This window comes from Xiphophorus couchianus, chromosome 12, assembly GCF_001444195.1.
Source record: "Xiphophorus couchianus chromosome 12, X_couchianus-1.0, whole genome shotgun sequence".
NCBI classification, from domain to species: Eukaryota; Metazoa; Chordata; class Actinopteri; order Cyprinodontiformes; family Poeciliidae; genus Xiphophorus; species Xiphophorus couchianus.
Window position 1 is genome coordinate 9,569,295 of NC_040239.1, and position 16,576 is coordinate 9,585,870.

At 35.9% G+C, this 16,576-nt stretch overlaps 1 protein-coding gene across 2 annotated transcripts; it reads right to left on the reverse strand.

Annotated features, from left to right (window-relative positions):
• Window positions 1–1,134: 1,134 nt before the first annotated feature.
• Window positions 1,135–12,171, reverse strand: LOC114154073 (B-cell linker protein). 2 transcript variants are annotated; one of them, XM_028032838.1, is made up of 19 exons: window positions 11,999–12,171; window positions 8,475–8,500; window positions 8,334–8,362; window positions 8,216–8,253; window positions 7,883–7,976; window positions 7,166–7,218; window positions 7,054–7,075; window positions 6,877–6,972; window positions 6,211–6,239; window positions 5,964–6,000; window positions 5,797–5,863; window positions 4,821–4,851; window positions 4,624–4,660; window positions 4,456–4,534; window positions 4,287–4,324; window positions 4,157–4,191; window positions 3,408–3,476; window positions 3,112–3,270; window positions 1,135–2,402 (listed from the first exon to the last, which is right to left on the reverse strand). In XM_028032838.1, the coding sequence occupies exons 1-19, from the start codon at window positions 11,999–12,001 to the stop codon at window positions 2,286–2,288; spliced, it is 1,059 nt and encodes a 352-aa protein (XP_027888639.1). In that variant the 5' UTR covers window positions 12,002–12,171; the 3' UTR covers window positions 1,135–2,285. The 2 variants fall into 2 exon arrangements, with proteins under 2 accessions (XP_027888639.1, XP_027888640.1); XM_028032839.1 differs by having other exon boundaries at window positions 5,797–5,851; window positions 11,999–12,170.
• Window positions 12,172–16,576: the final 4,405 nt, after the last annotated feature.

Below are 16,576 nucleotides of genomic sequence, written 5' to 3' on the forward strand. Positions count from 1 at the left end.
TTAAAAGTTAATTAGCATCTCAAAAGCTCAAATAATACCTAAATTAAGACCACAAATCTTGAGGACTTTATGGAAAAAGTTGGACCAAAGAGCAGAGGAAGTTCAAACCATCTATCAATTATAATGGGCAAGAATCATATCCCCAACTCCAACATCTCTCTGCCAGCCTCAAATATCTACTGAAAAAACAGTTTTTAGTTTTTCTGACAAACTCCACAAGTTTTTTTTTTTTTTTTACTTGTTTTGTTTTTGTACTTTATCTGTCAAAGTTTCCAAGCCCACAGCATTATAGAACCTTGGCGGTTCACAACAGTGACCATGAGACTCTCCTTTAACATTAGGCTTTGTTTATCTACAAACCCAAAGTTTCCGCTCATGGCTCCCAAACATCCAGTCAAATTATTTCCAACAGTTCCAGCTGTTATATACTCTTAAAAATAACCTACTGACAGATACAGGCAAGTTGTGGTTATCCACACACACACACACACACACACACACATTTGTCCTGTTTGATTGGCATCTTATATTTACTGTCCCATAAAACAATAAACCAGCCTCTTTGTCATTTTTACAGTAAGTCATATTCAAAGTCACGTATTTCTATTTGCGACTGAAAGACTCTCTGACCAACTAGGACTAGTTGATAAAATATTTAAATGTCAAATATTTGTGAATAAATGTTCTCAAATAAAAGTTTGAATGAATTTAGTTTTTTTCTTAACTGATGAGAAGTACCAGAGGGGGGCGCTGTTTTTATGAGTTAAGATTTTACAACTACAGCCTTTTGCAATCTTAGGATTTACTTCTAACATTGATACGTTACATTAATTTGTGCCTGATTATGTTTTAGTTAAAAGCTTGTTTGTTGCTAAACAAACATAAAATTAAACGTTGTACATTGAAAGATAAAAATGCATCTATAGAGACAGAAAACATTTTTAAATTTGCACATAAATTAAAATCATTTATATTTTGCCTGTTGGTGCTTTGTTGACAGCCGTACTGCCAGAAAAGACATGGTTTGTTAATTTTTTTGGTCCAATCTTCAACACAAAAATTAAAGAGTGTGTTTTAGACAAATAAAAATATTCCCAAGTCACTGGGAAAACAAATCATACGGTTAGTTGTGGAAACTAGACAAAAAAAATGGTTTATAGGATGACAGCAGAACATGGTTAGCTTTGGAAAATTAAAATTTTCGGAATAATAAAGATTACAAAAAAAACGTGAGTAGAGCATAAGAAAAACCAAACGAGCTGAAAATACTCAGTTTGAGTTGACCTTGCTGAGGTTGTCTTGAATTCCCTGTCAAAAACAGGAACATGTATAAAACTTTACTGCGGTTCTCAGGACTTTGAATGGTCCAAGCTCAGATTATTATTAGATCTCTTACATGCACAGTAGCAGGCTTCAGGAAGTAATTCAGTTCTCCTTTGCACCTCTTATTAATGCAAATTTCACTGGTACAGTAGAGCCAGTGAACAATTTTTTGCATTTTAACCAGCACAGACGTTCTGTACAAGCAAAGCAATATGTAAAATAAAAAGGCTTTAGAAGAAGCTCTGAGTCTAATTTACATCTCAGGATCTAATCCGTTTGCAGAAAGCTGTAAGATTTACAAAATATTTTCCTAAAAGCAAATAGCCACAGATTTGTTGATCTACCATTTGGTAGAAGATTTATGGTTTGATCACAGAGGAAATGTTTGACCGTGACAGGAAGCAGGTGGAGCCGTCAGCATCTGGTTAGCAGCTGCTCCCACAGATCCTGGAGACCTGCTGCTCTCATCAGGATACATCACCAGAGAATCAATTCTTCCCAAAAAACACAACAAAACCCCATATGATGGCATTCAGACATACTAAAATTCAACTTTGGTAAATACGGTCAAACCTGGATGAAATTAACACAACAGAAGCAATGCAAGTCACATTTTCTGGATTGCAAAACAGCCGACATGTTACACTAAAAACTGAAAGCATTTCAAAACAAACACTGACCTGAACTTATAAGAAGGTGACAGAAAAAGATCTGAGCAAACAAATTTATGTAAATGAACTGAAGCGGAAAAACTGCAACAAATAGAGTTGAGACCTCAAGTGCGACAGCTGATGCTTGATATAATATAAACTTACAGTTTTCATCTAGACATCTTCCTCAGAGAACCTTAGTGAATACAAAATCTATTTTTTACAATAACAGGCAAGATTAAGGTGTTTTTTCTATAAAATAAAGTTTCAGTTTCTTCTGTTTATCTCACACAACATGTGATTAGTGTCGTTTTAGGGTCGAACAGGCTGCGTGAGGTGTGCTGTGTGCTTGGCCTGGCTCTTGCTGTCAATCAGAAGTATTTGGTTGTTCTTGTGGTAAGAAATCATCTCGTCAAGACTGCTGAAGACCTGCAAGAAAAGGGAAAATAACAAACAGTAAAGAAAAGAGTATAAAAGTATGTTTAAAGTGCCTTCCTAAAGTATTTTTACCCTTTGAATTTCACATTTTGTCACATTTCACCCACAAAATATAAGGAATTTAATGGGATTTTATGTGATACAATTGAAGAGTTGCAAGTATTTCTTTGGTCTTTTCACAATGGCTCTTGATGTCTTTGTCTAAAATTTCTAACGAATTTCAATATAAATACAACTGCAAATTCAAGTTGGCACTAAAAAGTACCAGTAAGATCCTGTTTTCTTATCAGGTTACACACTATTTGCTTTTTTAAAAAATATAATTTTTCACTAATATCAGCATGCCATTTCTAAGCTTTGTTTTTATTCATTTATGAGCTAAAAACAGAAGTAAAAACTTTAGTTCTTCAAAAGTGACAACAAATTTCCTATTTCAAAAATCATAAGTTGTTTTCGTAGAAATATCATGTGACATTTTCTGCTCTAAACCAGTTCATTTAGCGGGACTGAGAGCAAAAAATGGGTCTTTTAAAGGTTGCAGACCAGTCAGATAAAATCCACATAGAATTCATTTAACTTTGCGGTTGTAGCATGACAAAATGTGGAAAGACTTTATCAGGCACTGTATTAACTTTTCTCTTCAGAATCCTGTTATCTTTCTCTTCTTTTATATTTTCCAAATATGAGGATTTTTCTTCACCTCTTCATTCTTCTTGCCCTCCTTTCCGAGGGCGTAACCTTTTGACTCTTCAATAAAACGGATGGGGATGTTGTACACCTTCTGCTGGTAGAGGACAGCCAGTGTGTACGGCTGCTGAGGTCGTTTGTCTGAGCTGTATCGAATGAGAAAGGCTCCATCCTGCAACACATTACATAAACGTACAGTACAGACCAAAAGTTTGGACACACTTTCTCATTGAATTCAGTGAGAAGGTGTGTCCAAAGCTTTCTTTTTTGTCAGAAAATTACATTTTTCAGTGATTTAAGTGGGCTTACCTTTCTGACTCTATTTAAGAGATTCTCAGCTGTCTGTCTGCTACAGTCTCCAGCAAACCACTCTTTATCCTAAATTGAATGAACAACAGAAATTAAGTCAACAAATGTCCCTCTATTATTATTTTGAGATCAAGTTCTGAAAATGTATCAACATTTTCTATCTGATTTGTATGGAACAGACATTTTGTCCCCATTCTGTGCCTCTCTGCCACGTTTCACACCAAAAATCAATCCATCCATCCATCCATCCATCCATCCATCCATCCATCCATCAATCCATCCATTTTCTAACACCCTTGTCTCTAGTGGCGTCCGGAGGGATGCTGGTGCCTATCTCCAGCTAACAGTCCAAGCAAGAGGCAGGGTTCACCCTGGACAAGTCGCCAGTCTGTTGCAGGGCAACCAAAAATACAAAATAACTCTTTATTATTGGAAAATAACCCATTTGGTGTTTTTCTGCTGCTGCTTTACAGGAGTAGAAAACACAAAATATTTCCTCTTAAATCTCCCAAGTTATCTATTTTACTAAACTCCATACCGACATTTTCATGTTGTCTAACAAAACTTACAGATTGCAGAAAAATTCATGTTACAAATGGGATTCTTAAATCTGAGTATTGGACATATGAGCATATTAATTGTAAACTAGTCTAAATTAAGTTTAGTTGCTAACCACAGTTTGTTTTTTGTGAATGAAACCAGAGAACTTCTGGTCTAAATTTATTTTTTCCTGCAGGTTGATACTGTACCTCATTTCCACTTTGCTTCGTCATCCTACTGCCACCTTGAAACAGATATAAAACATGCAATATGCTGAATATTATCTGCATATTGTCAGAAACAATCCAAAGTAATAATCTAAGCAGACTCCCAGCTCACCTCCAGGTTTGTAGTCTCCCATCAGAGGATGAGGAAGCCTGCAACAAAGACGGGGTAATTAGTTTAGTTTTCATTTAAACATAAATTAAATGAAACAGAAAAAATAAACTGGAAATTAATCCAAATTCCGTCACTTTAAATAGTTTTGCAGTACAGCCAGCACTCATACATGGGTTTAGGTTCCTTCAGATCTGGAGGCAGAACTCGTTGCGTTAGCTGACCGGGGAAGCTGGCGCGTCTATCCTCAGCTGTAAGATAAATTATGACATTTTCCTCTGGCTTCATTATCTCTCAATGTTTGTTGCTGTCCATTTTTACTGGTTAAATAGTTACTCACATGTCTTTAGCTCATGAATAGCAGAAAACATTGGTTGCTAGAAGAAAAAGCAAACATTGTTCTAGTGTGGGATTTGTAAATATTACCTTTGGCACAGAATACTGAACGATTTTTCATGGATCAACACCTATTTGGGCTCTGTTACTTTTACTAGGACAGTTCCCAGCATTTAAAGAAGAAAAGCAAGATACACTTACAGTCTCAGCTCTTGGAACTGGTGGTTTTACCCTGCAGATAATGTGAAAATAAGAGCTTATTGTCTTATTATAATCTCTGATTATAAGAGAGTGTGAAGCTGTGAAAAGGCCAGACTGACTCCATCTAGCTTCTGTTACTCCTTTGACACCTTTTGGTTTGATAAGTGTCACTCTTCTCTTCTCTTGTGTTTTAATTTGCAAAAAAACACAAATATTACCAAATATTTTCTTGTCTAGTTTCTAGTGCAAACATCTTAGTTCATTTGAAATAAGACAAAACTAACTTACAAGTAACTTTTCAGTAATTTATAGGAGCTTGTTTTATGTCAATAATTCCTTAATACTGATAAAAAGGCTCCACTGGTAGATTATTTCACCTACAGCGAGACATTTTCCCATGGTATAAGGGAAAAAACCTGCCAGTGAGCTAGAACTTTTTCATCAATATCACTTAATAATTTACTTCAAACACGTTCATATTTCTTGCTGAATAGTTACCTGTAAGTTAGTTTTATAGCATATTTGCAGTAGAAACTAAACAAAAATAATTATTTTCGCAGTGTGAATTTGTTCATTTTTCTGGTTCAGAAGCTTCTCTGTTCATCCATTCCTTCATTTTAGATTTCCTCATTTTTTTCTGTCCTCGGTTTTTCGTCGGGTTTGACCTCCAACACATTCTGCCAACCAGGTCCCAATAATTTCATCCTATAATAACTCTCCTGGGTTCTTCAGGTCTTAATCAGATCCTCCTGTTTGGTTTCGGTTTTCTGTAATAGACTTGGGGTTTTTTTGTGCAGACAAATATTTTTTTTCTCTTGTAGATCTTGTCTGATTTTGCCAGCCTACATTAGTGTCCTCCACATCCATAATACATGAAATAACAGACATTTAACAGGCTGCACTGGCTGTGGTTTTAATGTAACTTTCTATGGTGAAAAAACAAAGAAATGCACAAACTCAAATGGAAAACACCTACATGGGTTTTGGAGGAGGAGGTTTTGGTCCTCTTTTTGGGGCAGGAGAAGGGCAGGCTGGAGGGCAGGCTGGAGAGCAGAGAGAAAAGAAATGATCAAACATTTTCTGCAGTGATATTCTGGGACCTATTGTTGTCAATGTTGTTTTTCAGTGTGAGATGCGACATACATGCTTCTGGCTCCAAATACACGTCGTCATTGTCTTCCTGAAATAAAAGAGATCATTAATTTGTGAAATAAAATTACAATTTGGTTGTTTTCTCTTTTTGTTTTTGTAGTTTAGCTATTATTGAATGAGTTTTGTACACCCCCTAATGGATATTTATTTATTTATTTATAAATATTTATTCATAAATATTCCGAAATATTTACAAGCATGTACAGGTCATAATTTAAAACTAACAGATCAGACTAACCTGTTCTTCATTTGGATCCAGATAAACATCTGAAAAGCGATCAAACAAGGAGTAAAAAACATTTTACCATAATATTCTCACTTTTAAAGGCAATAAACTCCCCAATCTGAAGAGCAAAGCTGTGAGAGGGAAAATACTTTTTCACAACACTGCAAGTCATAAAGCTGGATTTTTATCTATATTATAGTTCAGAAAATTAATTAAAACACTCCATTTTTATCAAAACAAACAAAATAAAAAAATGTGGCAAGCAGAGCTGGATACTGAAATTATTTGTGCTATTTATTTCAAACAGAACTGATCAAAAATACTTTGCATAAAAACAGATTTTATGTTTATAGCTTGTCAGTAGGTTTTAACTTTAATGTTGTGAATGATAAATCAATGCATCTTATGTATCAATAGTTTTGTTGTTTTTCTCAGTTTTTCAAATAATACATTTTTTCCTGAGGTGTGGCGCTGTCTTCTTTGTTTTTTAGTTTTCTTTTTATTTCCCAAAAGAAAAAATGTTGCTAAATATTAAACACGACTAACCAGCTCTGGGTTTTAAAAGTACTTGAACCACAAATTGGAGGAAATCTTTTTGACTGCTGTGTAAACTCATTTAAATATGAATTTTAGGTTTCTTTCAGTGATTTAAACCTGTGACTGTGGTGTTTATTTCACCTTCTTCAGGTAAAGGAGCCGGAGCGGGAGCACTGCGGGCCGGAGGATCGGGCATCTTTTTCCTTCCAGGTTTCTCAGTTCTGTTTATTTCAGGAGCTGGAAAGGACAACAAAGCTTTTCACCCACATTATAGACACATGTCTACTGTTAAATAATCAAAGAATGATGACAACTCACGTTTTACAGTGCTCTGTGGTGTCTGAATGGAACAGGTGAGAATATTTAATCAAAACTAAAGGAATATATTTGCACAATTTTAGAGAAATGCAAAGTTTGAAGCTGTTCTTACAGAGGGTTTGGATAGTCTGGGTGGGGAGTGAATTTCAGGACGAGATGCCCTCTCTGCAAAAAAGAAAAAATACAAAACTGACTTGAGGAAAAAAGAAAAAGAAATATAGCAGTTTTCAAAACTGTGCTTTTTTCAAACTTTGACATATTTTATTTCCGTTTTATGTGATAGTGCATTTTTAATTAACTCAACTTCTTTAAGCATATCTCCACTAGCCCATGTATATACTGAATTATTTCTTTGTAAAATTACACAATCTCCGCAGGCTCTTCTTCTTCTTCTTCTTCTTCAAAAATATGTTCTACTTCCTGTCAACAACAAAGCACTTATCTTTTCCAGCAGCCTTTTTTTGCAGCGGTGAAACCAGCAGACCAAACATTCTGGAGCTCTAGTGGGTTGCTAGGTAACGGGGCTGAGCTGGCTGGGGTTGCTAGGTAACGGGGCTGCATCTGCTGATTTGTGAGTTTACATTCCGGAGGTTTTTGAAACAAGTCAACAAATATTAACTTGTTGTTTATTTAAGTGATTGGGCTTTTTTTTAGAAGCAGTAGAGACCCAAATGGAAGTACAGAAATGTATTGAGCAAAATTTTTGTAAGACTATGGCTGTAATGTGGCAAAACATAAACAGAAGTTCAAGGGTTGTGAATACATGGGGTTGCACTTTTTTTTTTTACATTGAGTTATATTAAGAGAGAAAATGCAGAGTTTTTTTTACCTAAGTAAATGTTTTCCTGTATTTGTGTCTGTGGGACCTTGACAGGCTGACGCTCACAGGGAGGAACTTCATACATGTCCCCGTCTTCATCATCCTGATCAGAGACAAACACTGTCAGAAATCTAAAATATTTTTACCTCATCTTTACGTTAGGATAAATGCTGGCGTTAATCTGCAACTTCTCATTTCTCCAACCACATGATGAGACTGCCATGTTACCCTCTGTGATCGTAAAAACTAACTAGGACACGTTTCACAAAACCACTAAAGCTGTGGTACAAAATAAGAAATACACAAAGACAAATTAGACATTGAAAAATGTGGGCTACTCACAAATTCATCCTGTGGCCATTCAAACGCTGCATTGTTGTCTGAAACAAATAAACAAACAAAAAAATTAAATGTGAGAGGAGAAACCGAACCTTTGTTTTTAAGTGAAGGTAGATCTCACCTGTCCTCCTTGGAGGGGCCGGAGGTCCACTGTGTATCAAAGGTAGAAGAAAAGACTCAATCAAAACATGCTGCTGTAATGTACGATGAATCTTGGTGCACTGAACCAGATGAACAGAAGGGCTTCTTTCTTTTTACTTACCGGGGCTTCAGTTTTCCAAGGAAACTCTGAAAACAACAGAAGCAGAGAAATAAAGCACTGAGGTGTCAGATGACGTTGACCTGTTATGCTTTATGGAACAAGTTTGGATCGGCCACACAAAACATGCTCATCACGTGTTTTGCAAAAAAAAATAAAAAATCCTTCTTAGATTATGATGTTTTAGTCTGGTAATTTCCGTTCAGATTGAGTTCTTTTAGGGCGTCTTGCCACTTTAAATCCAACTAATCTGCTGCTGGCCACGCCCCCTAATTCAACGTTTACACTCACGTGAAAATGGCTGAAAACAGATGTGCAGTTATACAAATGTACATCTTTGAAAAGCAGAAGAAGAGACTCCTCCACAATCAGCATGGATGCAGCAAGGGGTTTCTGAATGATACGTCAACGGCACAACACTTTGTTCCCCCTAGCAGCAGTTTTAAAGAACATACAGCAGTAAAACCAGCTGACCAAATGTTCTGAAACTCTAATAGGTTGCTAGGTAACGGCTGGGCTCGCTGGGGTTGCTAGGTAACTGCTGATTTGTTACATTCCGGAGGTTTTTGAAAACAGTCAAAAAAAACATTAACTTATTGGGGTTTTTTAAGCGGCTGGGCTTTTTTTTTAGAAGAAGAAGTAGAGACCCAAATAGAAGTACAAAACTGTACAAAATGTGAATTTTGCATAATAAGTTCTCTTTAAAGGATAAAACTGAGCATCAGCACATTCAAAGTCTCAGAGCATTATGCTGTAAGTACATAGTTTAAACAATGGTCACTTTAAACTTGTTTATCTAAATAATCAAAAAATCAAAATTTGCTGCCAGGTGGAATCATAAGACCAGAAGCCCATTAATTTCATGATTGTATTCTTCTGGTTATTTCTGTTTAAAGAAAATTTATTTTATTAATTTATTTTAATCTGCAACTTCTCACTTCTCCAACCAGAAGTGGGGCCTAATTTTAGTTGGCTTTTGAGGAGAATACAAATGTGTTTGTGAGAAAGAGAGAGCAAATGGTAACCTGTGCCAGAACTCGTTATGAAGCCGTCAGTATTTTAGCCTGAGATAAGCAGCACAAAATGGAAAAACACCCTTTTTTTAACTTCCATAAATTTCCCTCCTCTCATTCTGTGGACTTTGAGTTTTGTTCATCACTTTTGTTTTTAACTTTGTATCATATATTTCTGTGAAATATGTTGTGCATTCCTGATTACTCATGCACTTTTGTGAATTTTTTCTTTTGTGTTTATTTTCAATTAATATTTTCCTGTTGCACCTTTGTTGCCCTTATTCCTTGTTTTTCCCTCCCTGTCACCTGAATCTCCCAATAATCACTCTTCTTTGTATTTATGCTCTTTAGTTGAGATTCTCCCTTTTTCCTGCATGGGCCTTACCAATTTAAAGACGGACTCTTTATGATTTCCTCCTGTACATTTTCGTATGTGAAATCTCTTCCACTATGATTCTGCCTGCCTCCTGCTTTGGGTCCATCACAAAACCACGAATGATATAATAATTTCCCTCTTTGATTTGAATACCAGAGCTTTTGTAATATTTTCATACAGAGTATTAGCTATATTTACATTCACCTTGCAGATAGAGAACTATTTTCTTTTACTCTTTAACATTAGACCATGTTTTCCTGGTTTACATCAGTCAGAATTACCATAACGGTGACTTTTTTAGGGATTTAGTTTTACTTTTATTTGCATAAAAGTATTTGACAGAATAGTCTTTTGTGACTTAGCTTAAAAACTTTGGGTATCTGCCCTTAAGAAGTGGGTAGAGTAAGCAAAAATTGTACTCAAGTAAAGGTAGCACTACTTCAAAATTTTACTCAAATAAAAGTAAAAAAGTATAAACTGATTATAATTATGACTTTAATGTGGAAATTCTGTCATTTTTAAGACTGAAATAAAAAATTCTGCAAATAAATACAAAATAACACACTTAGGCAAAAGAAAACTTATTTCAAATATTAAATTTAGCATAAAATTAATACTTAAGGTAGGTAATATGTCTATGTTAGAACACGTTAATCTACTTTCAGAGACAATATGTAGTGTTTCCTGTGTCTTATTAAAATTATAAGGACACAACAGGCTCAGCAGACAGAATCATTAAAATAACAAAGCTTTCTCGTATCTTTTTGGTTAAAATATATTTTCTTTGATGTAAGTTTGTATTGGGTGGAGTATCCAGAACTTTTACCAAAGTCCGATTATCAATCGTTCAACTGCAATGTTTATAATAAGAATAGTGTGAGGAGCAGATTAACAAACACCTCAGGTGAAATCAGGAAGTGGAGCTATTCCCACAGCGCAGGCGGTCAGAGGGGAAGTATCGTGCAGAGTAAATGATTACGGACACACGGAAAGGTGGAGAAGAACCGACGGTTTGTAGTGAGTCACTTGTTAACCTCAGCATGTCAGAAAACAGTGGCTTCACTGTAAAATGGGCAGTAGGTGGGATGATGAAAGAGAACTACCTCACCCTTCTGCTATTTATCAGCTTTTCCTCATGCAGTTATGTTCAGATAGAGCTGCGTTTTAGGGTTGGGAGAAGCCACAGTGACAAGGTTGTGCTTTGTGTTAGCTGTTTTATTGCATCCTAGCCCGGCCCAAAGAGGAGAGGGCAGCAGGAAAAAGGAAATTGCATCTGACTATGAAATGAAATCTAATGCAAACAAGGACAAGGCACGCACCATTTAAATGTCTCACCATTCACACAATAGAAATAGTGTTTCTGTGTTAGTGACAGCAGCTCAATCAGCTCCCACAAAAGGTTTTTTAAAAACAGAGCAACTAAAATAGCTTTTGTGCGACTTCAACCCCTTCAAAAATATTCCTCTCACTTTTTTTGACAAAGTGTGCTGTGGGCTTTTTCACCCAAAGGACAAAGTGAGACTTTACGAGGAACACTTAAAATAAACTCCCTCCTATACTGAAATTAAAAGTGAGAAATGAATTTTTTTTACACAGCTTGAAACCTAAAGTTTTAAACTGTAAAATACGCATTTTTTTTCACATGGCAACAACCACCACCCATCATGATTTCCTGTCCAAGAGGCTGAAACTCAGCATGAGGAAGTTTGAATAGAAGAGTCAAATAAAGACCTGTGTTAGGGACAGAACTGGTTCTGAATGAGACAAAGAATCACTCAGACTGTTTTTAAAATTATGTTAAATCTAAATTAAGTGAGATTAAACTACAGATTAGAATCCTGTGACTGACTTTATGAAAACTTTTCACAACAAGGAAATCTGCTTGTCATCACTAAGAACAGACGTCTGATTTTCTTTACGCTTGTCAGGTAAGCCCATCCTAACAAACCTTTCTGTTCTTAACATCGTCGTATTATTCCGTCATGCAGCCCTGCTAAAGGAAAACAAACAGAAGTGACAGTAACTGCACAAACAGTCAGCAAAAGTCTGTGACAACACCTTCCCACTTCCCCCTTATTCCACCCAACATTAACAAAGCATTATCCGAAGTAGAACCAAAGAAAAAATATTTACTTTACCATGCTTAGGATGCTGGCACGAGTCTCACAGCTCAAGTCATGAGGACGTGTCTTTGTGTCAGATGCCAGATGCAAATAGTCTCAGAGATTAAAAGCGTGTGGTATCATAAGAACGAGCGGCAGCTCTCATTTGCATTTCCTACCTGTCGTCAGACAGACAAGCAGAGAGTCTCACCTGCAGCTAGATCTCCCGCCTCTAAATGATCTGCAGCAAAGCAGAAATATGGTTTGGAACCCTCTAATGGCCAATAAAGAAACTGACTCTGATATCTGAACCTGTAGCTCACATAACCTGCTGTGCAGTTTGCTTTACTTTTCTAGGAAACAGATATTTTTCCTTGTAATCATGTAAAGACTGAAAGTTTCTCAAGGTTTGTTGTTGTGCTTCTTTTGGCTGTTTTTCTGCCGGGGCCCTGTTGACTGGAGCCACATTTAGCTATTCAAACTTATAAATTCATATGCTGATATGCAGATCAGCGGGTACACTGAGAATAAACTCTCACTCAAGGTTTTTAACTCCTTGCTAAAGGGGCAGTATTATGTGTTTTCCAGACACATAATGCCATTTTATAGCACAATCAAGTAGCTATGTTACCTTCAGTTGTTATAAAAGCAGATACATATTAAATATGACTTTAAAGAAATTTTACTTTGTAATTTAACTCCTTGAAATTGGACCTCTGTCTCTTTAAAAACTTCTGCTCTTTCTGAAACTCTGCCTTCAGGAAGTCATCACACCAGAGCTTCTCTATTTATCTTTCAACAGCATTTATACCAGTCATGCACTGAGAAGTAGCTCGTTTAATGAGTTCAGCTCCACCAGGTGTTTGCTAATTGTTGCTGGCTAGTCTGAAGGAGCTGAGGGGGTGATTCGCGGAGGCTATCTGCTCTGAAACTTAGAAACTGCAGCTCAGAGGAGGTGCTTTGTCCTGAAGGTGGAGCTAGATCCACCCAGTCATGGAGATTAAAGGATTTCTCAAACATGCCTGAAAGACAACTCTATGTTTTTGATGGTGGAATAACATTATAACATGATATAAAGCTCAAAAAAGTCCCTTTAATACATTTTATGAGTGGTTATTTTAGATATTTTCCACTGATTTTTTCTAAGAAATATTAAGAAATTGTGTCCATCTTCTGCTGGCATTAAAGTTCTAAAAGATTTATTTAAAACTGCTTCTGGTACAGTATTTTGCAAAACTATTTGACATTTTATATTATAAACCACAAACGTCTTTGTTTTCTAATAGGATTTTAGAAAAATGCCATTAGATTTTCCTGAAATCTAATAGCATTTTAGATTTATCTTTTGTTGATAAGATAGATCAACAAAAGAGACACACAATTATGAACAGAAAGAAAAATGAAACTGATTTTTATATTTTTCTAATGAAAATCTGAAAAGTGTGGTGTACATTTGTATTCAGCCCTCTGTGAATCAATTACTTGGTAGATCCACTGTTCTCTGCCATACCAGCTCCAATACTTTATTTCTAGACAAGGAAATATTTTACAGTCTCACAACAGATAATTGACTGAGCTTAGATTTGGACTTTAACTGGGCCATTTTCACAGATGATATGTTTTGATCTAAACTATCCTGTTGGGCCGCTGGCTGTAAGTCTGTTGGAAGGTGAACCTCTTCCCCAGTCTCACGTAGAAAGAGGCACAAATGAAGAATTTAATAAACAAAACTTATAAAAACTCAGAAAAGTGACATTTCTCACTGAACAGCGAGAAATCGAGAGCTCATACGAGTTTTAGTTCAGCTGAAACACATGGAGATGACGAGGCAGCGCATGTGAGTGAATACAATAGAAACAGGAAGCAGAATAATACAATGAGAGAAGCTAAAGAGGACATAAACAACAAACCAAACCGAGAAGGCAATCACTAATCTCAGGAAAATAAAATAAAATGCACAAAGTTACAAAATGCAGCAATAAAGAAAACTAAACTTGAAAGAATAATCTTGTATGGCAAGACATTTTGAGCAATAATACAAGGAAGTGAACAGCATGAATAAAAAGGAAATAATTAAAATACAAACACAGTAAAATACGACAGGAATAATCAATGGGAAATAATATAAATATTCAGTAAAGACAACAAACTATGAAAATAAACCTGAAGGTAAAAACAAAAAGGTCAGAAATAATCCATAAGAAATAATCAAACACCGACCAAAACCCAAACACCTTTTGTAGCCTCTGACTGGTTCTCTTCCAGTTTAATCTGTATTTATCTTAATTAACCTCTTCTTCCTCCCTGATACTTTGTTTCATACCTCAGCATGATACTGCCACTACCATGAAGATGACATATTCAGTGTTCATTTAACCCTGTATAAAATAAATGCAGGTGGGCCAAAATGTTAAGTTTCTATCTTCTTGGTTCCATGTGTTTGCCGATTCTTCTACATGAGTTGGGTTTCTTCTTGCCACTGTTTTATAAAGATCACATAAAATCTCAATAAAATCAAATACAACACAAAATAATAATTGTCCTGTTGCCTTCTAAGCTTTGGATCTCTTCAGCTACTGGGACATCCTCTTCCCAGTTTCAGGTTACTGATTTAGCAAAGCGCCATCAGATATTTACAGCTTGTGCTTTAATGACCTAACCCTCCATCTTTTCATCACTGCCTGACACCTCTGAGGTGTTAAAAAAAGCCACTGTATTAGGACTGAGATTAAATTACACACTAGTATACTGTGTTTACATGAAAGGTGAAGGCAATTATTTGAATTGAATCTTATCCAGGGTTATCAGAATAAAGAGATTTGAATAATAAGATAAAAATACATGGCGCTCTGGGGTTTTATTTGTTTGTTTTAGGAGGGAGTGGAGGTCTTGTAAAAGTGCTTCAAAAACAAATTATTTACAATTGTGTGCTACTTTGTGTCACTCTTTTAAGTAAAATCCCAATAACATACTCAGACTTTCAATGCAGTAATGCAACAAAATTTGTTTATGTTTTATGTAAACACTATCATTTATACCTGGAGTTTAAGAGCATTTTTGTGCCAAAGCGATTTATTTGTCAGAGTTAGTCAGCTTTACAAACAAAGAAAAACATTTTACTGACCAAGGCAGCCAAAGTCACTGTTACTGATCACAGTTTAAATACGAGGTTTCAGTTTTGCCGGTCAGAATAACTACTTCCCTTTCAGAAAAGGTAATCCCAAAATTACTAAGGTTATGATATTATTAGATTACAAATTTTAGAGCTGAAATAAATGTCATTATTTTCACCACCAACCAGGGTTTCCAACATGCAAGAGAGGAAGTTACTCCCAGCTATTTACGACAACTTCAGGAGGAAATTAATTAAATCTACTTCATCATCTTGCATGGCCTTGATTCTAGATGAGAAAAGTTGTGCTCATCATACAACACTGGATGCAATTTAGGAAAAATATATTAGATTTCTGAGAGAATCCGCTTTCTAAGGCAGCTGATTCAGAATCACCTGCCATGTTGCAGCAGGTGAATAAAGAAACATCGTGCAGGAATAGTCCGCTTTACCGCCTGAGCTGGGGCCAAGTGAAATGACAAATAATTTTTATTTTTGGTTCCTTCTGTTGGGCTTCATTATTCATGTCGAATCAAGTTCATTTGTTTAGCACATTTCAGCAACAAGGCAGCACTATAAAGTTGTAATACAGTAACCGATTATGAAACAAGCAATAACTATTACATTTAGTAAAATGTTGTCATTGAATACGTCAGATATATTCATCCAGTTATTATAAATCAAAGGGGGTTTAGCATTGATTTAGAGGAACTCAGTGTTTCAACAAGGCAGTTCAAAGAGCTTCATATTGTGAAAACATAAAAATATCAAACACATGCAGTGAAACCAGTAACAGACATTACATTTTGTCAATCATTAAAATCATCAATACACATCAAATACGTCGGTCAATGTTTCACTTATTATGGGTCAAGAGGCAACTGGGCTTTTTAGTATAGATTTAAAGAAGCTCAATGTTTCGGCTATCTTGCAGTTTTGTGGAAGTTTGTTACAGATTTGTGGAGCACAGACACTGAATGCTGCTTCTCCATGTTTGGTTCTGGTTCTGGGGATTCAAAGCAAACCAGAACCAGAACACCTGAGAGGTCAGGATTGTTCATACAACAGCAGATCTTTAATATATTGTGGTGCTAAACTGTTCAGTGATTTATAAGCTAACTTCCTCTGAGCTACAGGGAATCGGTGTAGGGACTACAGGGCTGTTCCGGATAAAATTGCATGTAATCTAATACTAATCTGTCTGCCTCCCAACAAGAACATACAAAAGGTTTGTCTGCATGTTTGTTTGTTTGTCACTCACTTTTTCCATGAGAAGTTGCACAGACTGGCAGACTTTCAAGTTTACAATAATACATTTTACTATAAAACATTTGTGACTAATTGTCCAGTAATGATCACTGCCAGTATGACTCAGAAGACTCAGTCACACATAACGGGAAGGTGACAAAGACATATTGAATTAATAGATGATAGTTGAGGAGAATTTCCATGATACAGGAATAGGCATGTGCAATATTCCAATTAATTTGATGGAAATCATT

Excerpts from the sequence above, each read along its gene's own strand:
- LOC114154073 (XM_028032838.1), bottom strand. Across the intron at positions 4,661-4,820 it reads CAGTTCCAAGAGCTGAGACT|CAACCAATGTTTTCTGCTAT; the intron begins GTAAGTGTATCT and ends TTTTTCTTCTAG. Across the intron at positions 4,325-4,455 it reads CTGAAGGAACCTAAACCCAT|GCTTCCTCATCCTCTGATGG; the intron begins GTATGAGTGCTG and ends TCTTTGTTGCAG.